Source organism: Melospiza melodia, chromosome 11 (assembly GCF_035770615.1).
Source record: "Melospiza melodia melodia isolate bMelMel2 chromosome 11, bMelMel2.pri, whole genome shotgun sequence".
Lineage (NCBI taxonomy): Eukaryota > Metazoa > Chordata > Aves > Passeriformes > Passerellidae > Melospiza > Melospiza melodia.
In genome coordinates, this window is record NC_086204.1 from 3,369,642 (window position 1) to 3,378,823 (window position 9,182).

Consider the following 9,182-nt stretch of genomic DNA (forward strand, 5'->3'; position numbering starts at 1 on the left):
CACAGTGGGACTCTCACCAGAAGTACCCATGGAAGAAAAACACAACAAAATTATGGGGGGTAATGAGGTCATGTCTTCTCCTCGAAGCTCAGTGTCCTACCTGAGAAATCAAAATGAGACATTGCCATTAAAAACATGAGAACTATTAAATTCTTAATCAATTAACTGCAGTAATTTTAACCCTTTCCAGTTTTTCATTCAGCTAACACTGAAGATGTTTCTTTATTAGATGTATTGTTCTTATGACACCTCCAAGAGAAACTGAATTTAAACCCAAGAAAATTAACTGCCATCAGACTTGTATGTGAAGAGATAACTTGTGCTGATGAACCTCAAAGATTAATCTATTTTTACTTTATGCAAACTGAAATGAGAAGTTTGGGTTATTTAGTAACACAAAAAAAAATTTAAAATGCAGAGTTGTTTTTTTTTTTTTTCTGAGCTAAAGATTTTCTATCCTGGGTGGGAGATTGCAAGTAAACACAAATCCATAGACAGAGAAGTGAAAGAGGGAGCATTTAGTGGATGAACTAGAAATTAGAAGTGGGTGGTTGTAATTTCTGAAGAATGGTGCAAAAGTTAAAATATCTGCTTGCAAAATGATTGATCAGCCAAAGCTTGCAGGAGACACTGAGAAACTCTGAGTTTGAAGTCAGGGTGCTGTGGATGGAGCTGTGTGCAGCACACAGCGCTGACGCTGCAGAGGGCAGCTTAAGGGCAGATGGGGTGCTTCTGGGGGCTGGATGTTATTTCATGTGGCATTACTGTCATTAAGGTTAACTTTAGGAGCCTAGGGCATGTACAGGTGTTTGGGGCCAGGGGCTGGTGTCGCCCTGCCCCAAGCAGGAGCTGAGCTGCGCGGAGCAGCTGCTGCTCTGGGCTGCGGTTTGTAGCACGAGCCCTGCAGAGCTGCAGTGTCATTTCCCCGAGGGACGAGGGCACAACCAGAGCTGCCCTCGGAGCCCGCTGTGGGCACAGCTGCAGAGGCCAGTACAGAGCCACCTCCTGCCACCAGCTCCTCTGGACACAGGGCTGGGGCTGGCCAGGGCAGTCCAGGCTGCTGCAGCATGTGAGAGCCCGAGCCAGCACGCAGCGGGGCCGAGGGAGCAAAGGGAACCTAGCTGGAAGCTTCTCTAGAGGAAGATGGAGAACCCACTTCTTTTATTCCCCCAACTCAACATTTCTGCTTCAAAGGATAAACCCTATTACAAAGTCATGAAACCAGCGATTAAGGAAGAACCAAACAAGGCAAGCAAGCCTGGGTAAGTGTTCAGGTCATGCCAACCTTCTGCGTGTTCTATTTACATGGAGGATTCTTCTAGCATAGTTTGTGGGGGTGAATTTAGGGCACAGCTAATTTCATTTTTGACATATATGTGAGAACTCATTGAACTGCAATCCTAGAAATTGTATGTGTAAAATATTAACTCTTTAAGAAGAGTTATCTCAAAGAACTCTCATTTTTTTTGGGGGGGGCACAAGAAACATACCAAATTAATGATCTAAAAATACTAAGAAAGAGAGATTGCAAGAAGTTCTGAGAAATGCTTCTCTAAAGCCTGAATATGATCCGGGAAAGCTTTTTTCAAAAATTTCAAATGACAGGAAGCAATACTTCCTTTTTTCTTTGTGAAACATTAAAAGTAGAAGACGCTGAGCCAACTGTTTACGTTGTCTAATGGGAAGTTTGGCCCCTCATCGTTAAAATAAATTAAAAGGATGCTGAAAATTAAAGGATTTCCATTTTTCTTTGCCAGTGCAAAATATGTGCTAAGCTATGAAGAAAAAAACCATTAATGTGAATAATATACCTAGGAGAAGTAACACCAACTTTACTATAAGTGAAAATAGGGAGCTCTATAATGCAGAAGCAGAGAATGCTTGAGAGGGAAAAACCAATTTTCTACAATGTTTCTTGAAAAGCCACTCCAATTCTGTCGTAGAGCTAAGCAGAAGAGAAATAGGCTGAGCCTGCTCCTGCAGAAACCTGAATTCCATGAAAGCGATCACCTTGGCAAAGCTGGAAACTTGACAAAAGCAGCAAGGTAAACATTGTAAAAGACTGGGTTGGTTGGTGATTCCCTCCAAGAAGCACCTGTGTGACTTGGGATGTTTCCTGTACCCATGTGTGTGCATTCAGACTGGGCAGAGTAACACTTTGAAAATTTCTCAGTGTAACCCAAGCGTGCAAACACTACAGAATTACCTGGTATGCATAGAGGTAATCTTCAGTATTTTCACACCCCTTGGTCGCCATACATTTGCAGAGAGGTTTAAACCTTGTGCCAGCAGCCTTGGTACGAGTCCACTGACTGTACAGAGCAATAATCCACTCAGAAATGCAGCTGGCAGGAAAATCATACAGCTCCTGGCAAAGCAGGTTTTCCAAATACTTCTGTGATGCACAAATGCCATAGCTGTGTTAAACAGTGAATGCAGAGTTCCTCAGTAACTGCAGTAATTGGTTGAACACTCTTGTCTCCAAAATTTCTACACGTTGGTAGTATTGTCCCTAGTATTCACCATAAAGATGCAGGGTACAGTCTTGGGTTTACTGACTTCCATAAGAGTTTAATTCCTCACTTCAGTGGGGTGCCAAGACATTGCTATACTAAGAATTGCATTTGTAGGTCCTGACTGAGAAGAAGGAATATGTAGAATGCTACAACACTGTGGCCGAAAGAATGTATCGGTCCTTTCTTTCCACCACAGATCATTCCAGAACACTTCAGTGCTTACCACAGCCTTTTCTCTTATTCCAGCAGTTCCCACTTTCTTGACCAAGCTGCCTGCTTTGACCAGAGCTGCTTCTACAAGCCATTAATGTGCTAATTGATGAGCACGTGGTAGAGGTCACCTAAGGACCTGGGGAAAAGTGGCTGGGGAGGGGGCATCTAAACAATCCCACCGGTGCATCTGAGTCACCCGGCCGTGTTTGTTGCTCACATTTTGAGATGTCTTGGTTGCAGACTTGTCAAACCATTCTAAGATTGCATCTGTAAAGAGAAAATGGAGCCAGACAGTGCTGTGTGGCTCGCATACCCCAGGTATTTAATGCAAAGTACAGCCATTCACTGCATTCTTACAATCTGCCAGACACTTTCAGAGCAGTAACAATTCTCTGAAGAATTTCCCCCTTTTAACATCATTTCCTCATTCAGCCAGCTGCCTTTTACCATGTTACTCTCCACTGGTGCCTGACTAACAGGGATTTGACTGTTCTTGTATGAAAGAGAAACTTGTAGATTTTTGCTGGTCTTATATTTGGATTAAAGTGACAATTATATTTGTCAAAAATGGGAAAAAACCAACCAAACAAATTTACTCTTTTTCAAATAAAAAAGTGAGATAATAGTTTGAAATTTATTAAGTGATTTACTTAGCTTTTATAATTTCCATTTTTCACACAGAATTACTAAAATAAATAGAAAGAGATTTGAATAAAACACTGCAGATGGAAATTGAGGTGATAGTAGAAAAGTTAATTTGTTCACTTAGAAGTTTGGTTTTAGTTTAAATGTCTATTCATTTGTTTAAATTAGTTTCTTCTCATATTTAGGAAGCAGCAAAGTTGAACAAATCTTGGTTTCTGTTTATTATTGCACAAGCTCACTGCTGCACTCAGGTGTTGGGGGTCTGTGAGGCTCCCGGGTTGTTGCAGATGCTGAAGGAAAACCAGAAGCTCACAGGAGGAGTTTCCAAACCCACAAAGATCCTCTCCAGTATTTCATGCCTTTGTGAACTGAGTGTGTGGTCTAAAGACATAAGGCTCTATCTTTCACTATGGCCAAAATAATTTCTGTAGGGACAGGAACATGCAGCTGGCAGAGTTCATGGTACTTTCTGTAATTCTCATACCTAATAAATGCTGTGAGGGAGTGAGGTCTCGTTTCCCTGACTCCAGAATTCCCCTGCTTTCCTGAATTTCTCCTCATGAACTCTTTTCTTCTCCCTAGTTAAAATTTCCATTCCTGCAAGAAATTACTTCAGCTACGAAACATGTGATACCTATTAAAATTTCAAAAACCAAAACAAAACGCCTCCTTTCACGTTTTGTGCAAACCCAGAGTCATTATTGGCTTAAATTCCTTACCAAAGAGATTGGAATTTCCTTTCATCTAAACTACACGTGCCTCCTCCCTGCCAAGGGAGCCCAAACTGTGTAAATCAGAAAACAGAACCACAAGCCTTGATGAGGAAGTGGGATCATGTTTCAGAAATGTTTGGTCCATAAGTTGATTTGATCAACTAGTCCCAGACCAGTCACTTACTGGTACTTTCAGTGTCCTGTGATTTGTCCTGGAATGAAAATGGTTCCAAACATGCACATCCACAAAGCAACTGATAAAATTTGCTTCTTTTTTCCCTTTCTTTGCTGTTTCCTAGGGCAGATTTTTCAAAATTGACGTGAAACACGTGCAACTTGACATACTTGATAAAGAACATGAGGAGTGTTATAAATGAGGCACAGTGTCTCAGAATAACATGGCATTTGAAGTGTTTGTGGTAAACAAACCAGACTACACGTGCTATTGCCCTGTAAAACTGACACCTAAACCATATTGCTACAGTTTTTCCTTCAAGCTACAGAATTCTGTATATTTCATTAAAAAAGCAGACTGTGGTGACAGCCTCAGAGTGAGCATGTTCAAAACTACATCTCTGCACGACTATCTCAGGTTTAAATAGCTGACAAGACCTGCTTCCCTTATGATTCACCATGCTACCTGGTCTCAATTGCCTTAAAGATTAGTAGGACAACACAAATACCACAGGGAAAAGCCTCTGCTCTGATGTTTTTATAAAAAGAGAAAAGAAATATACTCTGCAGGAAAAAATGTCAAGAGTGAGTTAAAGGAAATGTTCCTGATGCCCCTTAGAGAATGATCTCCCTTAGTGAGGTGATCTAATCCAAGGCTCTGTGGAACAGTCCTGAGCCACAATGGTGACAGATAATTTGTGTTACACAGCTTCCTAAATGCACAGTATGAACAATTATTCTAACTCCTTTCTGTTTCTTAAGCAGTGTGTCTCCTGAAGAAGCAGTGAAATGGGGAGAGTCTTTTGACAAACTACTTTCTGAGAAAGGTCAGTAGTTTTTTGTCTCTCCATGCAGACGGTTAGGATGGAAAATTGCTGGTAAAGGATGGAAAATCATAAAATCCAGTTATGCCCTTGAATAGACATGCCAGTCACCTAAACTAGGTATGATGGGTCATTTATGGCAGCATGTGTTTCCTGCTCTTCTTGTCTTCTTCAGCTATCAACTTGTGAAAATAGTTTAAAATAATTTTTGTGTTTGGTGTTTTATTGAACAAAGTAATACAGCAGACAGCAGACTCCCTTCAGTAAACAGGAACATTTAACCATAATATTGCTCAAATATTCCTAACTGCATATGCTCCATGTACTTAAGACTTTGTCACTCCTGACAGTTTATTTCTAAGCCAGTGATTAGATCCAAGCTGGCCATCATTGAGAGGCCCTGCTGCTCCCATAATTATCAAATGCACATATGTTCCTGCCTTCATTTTGGAGGGGCACATGTTTCAGCTACAGTGCTGGACACTGTGGGCTTTTCAGATCTGTTCCTTGAACAGTTCACATCCACACAATTGCATTACTTCCACAGATGAAGCATGCTTGGCAAAGAAAATATCCTCAGCATAACAACAGCAGGATAAAGCCAATTACAGAGATGCTGAAAGCCATCCATTTTAAATTGCTGCTGAAGAGTAGTTTACTTATGAGCAAAGATTCAAATAGATTTTTGATCAAACTGAATTGATATTCAGCTGGAATAATGTCCACCACTTCCACATACTCCCAAATGTTTTGCTTAATGTTTTTTCTAAATTTACGAGATTTTGGTAGCATTTTTTTCCTGATGCTGAGAATTCTGTAAGGAGAGTTACAGGATCACAATGGAGAAACTGAACTTATTTACAGCCTTTATGTATTCTAGGATAATTATCTCTAATGTGGTATTATTCCAAGGGAGCAAAACATATTTTACTACATTGCACAGACTCTTTGAAAGAGTAACTGTCTGATAAGGATAGATTTTTTTAATGCAATTCAACTTTCCCTTTTGTAGCTGGGCTGGATGCCTTCACAAAGTTTCTGAAAACTGAGTTCAGTGAGGAGAACATCGAATTCTGGATCGCCTGTGAGGATTACAAGAAAAGCAAAAGCGCACATGATCTTCTGCCAAAAGCCAAGACCATTTTTGAAACATTCATACAGAAAGATGCTCCAAAAGAGGTAAAGACCTTTCTCATTATACATAGTGTTTGATTGACACAACTGCATCTGGTGAAACTTTCTTTTGAGAAGTGCATGCCCAGAAGCAGCTTCAAGAGCTAATCCTGCAGTGCCCTGATATAAGAAGACTTTCATAAAAGTCAAAACGCTGGAAGGAGCACGGACGGGTCTTGATTGACTCCCTCTCCCTTTTCCACCCCTCCACCTCCAATTGTATATCCCTGGTGTGTTACTGTCAGCACAAAGCAATGTTGATATGACAATCCTCACCAATGCTAAGGCCTTTTCTTAATATCCTAAGAATTAAAAAAGTTTTCATATTTCCAAGTTATTCATTTTACTGAAGTTTATAAAGGGTTCATAAACGAACAAAAGAAATAATTTTTTTGCCTGCCCTAAAAAGGAGATGAACAGGTTGGGAGATCATCAAATTTCAGTGAAATCACAAGCAGCCTCTTGAATAGGTCTTTTTGACTTACATTTTCCTTTAATTCTATCCCATTTGAGTAGATCAATAGCTGTATTTTTTTATTTGCCAGAATTGGAGAAGTTAAACACTTACTTCTGCTTCCTTGTAATGAGGGTGAAAAAGGTGTAATTCTCATTTTAGTGAAAAGATTGCAAAGCGGTGCAGTTTCCATCTGCAATTCCCATAGATTGCATTGGGATTCTGATCTGCTTTTCCTAGGAAGTGCCTACTTTTAAGGACTTATGTCCCTTTCCATTCCTTTCCCTGCTGTGTGCCTTTGGGGAGAAGCAGCCCTGGACAGGTTAACAAGTGCTGACACTGTCAATGCTTGAGACTGATTGAAGCAAAGCGATGAGCAGGAGAAAGCTGAGGGGAGGACAAGGCAGGGAAGTCATAGTAACATAACAATTTCTTTCTCTGCCATTCTTGAGTTTGGTGCAGGCAGGGTGGAAGCTGTGGTTCACCTTGGACACTTGGCTTTGGTGTGACTTCCTCCCTTGGGCTCAGCTGGGACCACATAGCTCTGCAGCTTGCACATCTCCTCTGATTCCTTGTCCAGCAGAACTCTTTTACACAATTTCTAAGCCTACAGTTTCATGGGATCATAACATTTTGGATGAGTGGACCCTTCTCTGATCACTAATTGCCCTTCAGCTCTTAGATGTAGACTATTTGTTCCAACTAGTTGTATGGAAATGACAGGCACCTCTCAGGGAGGAAAAGAAAAACACTATAGAAGTCACTTTTTGATTGGGTCAACAAATTTTAAAATATATTCTACCTTATTTTTCAAAATAATGTGCTTGAACCAGTGCCTGTCACTTCATTAAAATTCTTATACTATTAAACATTTCCCAGGGTGAATACAGCAGCACATGGAGTAAATAGTAATTTTGATACACTTCCTCAAAGGCCTCCAGAGACCCATTTAAATTAAAAAAAAATTAGAATTTTTTCACCTTCCTACTACAGAAAGTACACAGAAACCAGAAATTTTAACTATTCACTAATGTCATCTTATTAGAACAAGTTCTACTTTAATCCCACATGAGAGCAGGGGAGATCTGTAATAGTCTGGTATTGCAAAGCTGGGAACTTGTGACTATACAGTGTTCACTGTTAGAAAGTTACTTTTAGTCAAATATCAGAGTTTTTCTTCTGTTTCCCCAGTTTTCCATGGTACCAATGATACAATGGGATTTGTGGAGACTTTCTGAGAGCCACCACTGAAGGCAAACACGCTAATTCTGTGGTGTTAATATCCTGTTGTATGGGGGATTCAAGGTCCTCCTCATGCCTTGAGAGGCTACTAGAACAGAGGCTGGGCAGAGTTAAAGGAATAAAACAGAGATTTATTAAAGGCCTTCACAGGATACACCTTGGGCAGCACAAGAGCCTGGCCATGGCTACACCCAATATGGACGACAAGTCACAAGTTTTCACACTTTTATGTTTTGGTCCTTTTCTATCTTGGGGTTAATTTTCCAATTCCAGCTCCAGGTGATGCAGTCCCATCCTCCCAGTTTGCTCTCCTCCATTCCCTGTTGTTTGCACTTTTTGGGCCTGAAGCTGCAGTGGTGCCCTTGGTTCTGGGGCTGGAAAAGGATAGTTTTGTCTAAGCTGTGGAGAGAACTTGCTAACACTTTACAAGAAGTTCAGAGTTATAAACTAACGCAGTACAGAATCTGGAAAATATGCAGGCTCAAACTTAAGGCTTCGCTCTTATCAGAAAAGTCTTTTCCTGGTGTACAGTATCAGTGCTGTAGATAATAACACTGGATATGCATGAATGTACATTAAATACCCTTTTCCTCGTCCTCCAGGTGAATCTGGACTTTCACACCAAGGAAGTCACAAGCCAGAGCATGGGGCAGCCCCTGCGCAGCACCTTCGACGCGGCGCAGAGCACGGTGTACCGGCTGATGGAGCAGGACAGCTACCCGCGCTTCCTGCGCTCCGCCGCCTACCGGGGCCTGCTGCAGGGCCGGCCCGCGGCCCGCGCCGCGCTCCGCCGCCGCTCCCGCTCCTTCACCGTCAGCGACTTCCAGGGCGTGCGGCCGGACCTCACCGTGTGGTGACAGCCCGGCTCAGCCCTCCTCACCCCGTGTGGTGACAGCGCAGCTCAGCCCTCCTCACCCCATGTGGTGACAGCCCAGCTCAGCCCTCATCACCCCGTGTGGTGACAGCGCAGCTCAGCCCTCCTCACCCCGTGTGTCCCTGTGTGGTGACAGCCCGGCTCAGCCCTCCTCACCCCGTGTGGTGACAGCGCAGCTCAGCCCTCCTCACCCCATGTGGTGACAGCCCAGCTCAGCCCTCATCACCCCGTGTGGTGACAGCGCAGCTCAGCCCTCCTCACCCCGTGTGTCCCTGTGTGGTGACAGCCCGGCTCAGCCCTCCTCACCCCGTGTGTTCCCGTGTGGTGACAGCCCTGCTCAGCCCTCCTCACCCC

The 9,182-nt window shown here is 42.5% G+C and overlaps 1 protein-coding gene across 2 annotated transcripts; it reads left to right on the forward strand.

Annotated features, from left to right (window-relative positions):
• The first annotated feature begins 932 nt into the window (after positions 1-932).
• Positions 933-8,865, forward strand: RGS18 (regulator of G protein signaling 18). 2 transcript variants are annotated; one of them, XM_063165350.1, is made up of 5 exons: positions 933-1,262; positions 1,944-2,045; positions 5,024-5,088; positions 6,098-6,264; positions 8,557-8,865. In XM_063165350.1, the coding sequence occupies exons 1-5, from the start codon at positions 1,144-1,146 to the stop codon at positions 8,809-8,811; spliced, it is 708 nt and encodes a 235-aa protein (XP_063021420.1). In that variant the 5' UTR covers positions 933-1,143; the 3' UTR covers positions 8,812-8,865. The 2 variants fall into 2 exon arrangements, with proteins under 2 accessions (XP_063021420.1, XP_063021421.1); XM_063165351.1 differs by having other exon boundaries at positions 5,027-5,088; positions 8,557-8,859.
• Positions 8,866-9,182: the final 317 nt, after the last annotated feature.

What these genes read in the sequence shown, in the direction of transcription:
- RGS18 (XM_063165350.1), top strand. Translation starts at nt 1,144, where the DNA reads ATGGAGAACCCACTTCTTTTATTCCCCCAACTCAACATTTCTGCTTCA. An exon ending in CAAACTACTTTCTGAGAAAG is followed by an intron (nt 5,089 to 6,097) that starts GTCAGTAGTTTT and finishes TCCCTTTTGTAG; the next exon opens with CTGGGCTGGATGCCTTCACA. An exon ending in AGAAAGATGCTCCAAAAGAG is followed by an intron (nt 6,265 to 8,556) that starts GTAAAGACCTTT and finishes CTCGTCCTCCAG; the next exon opens with GTGAATCTGGACTTTCACAC.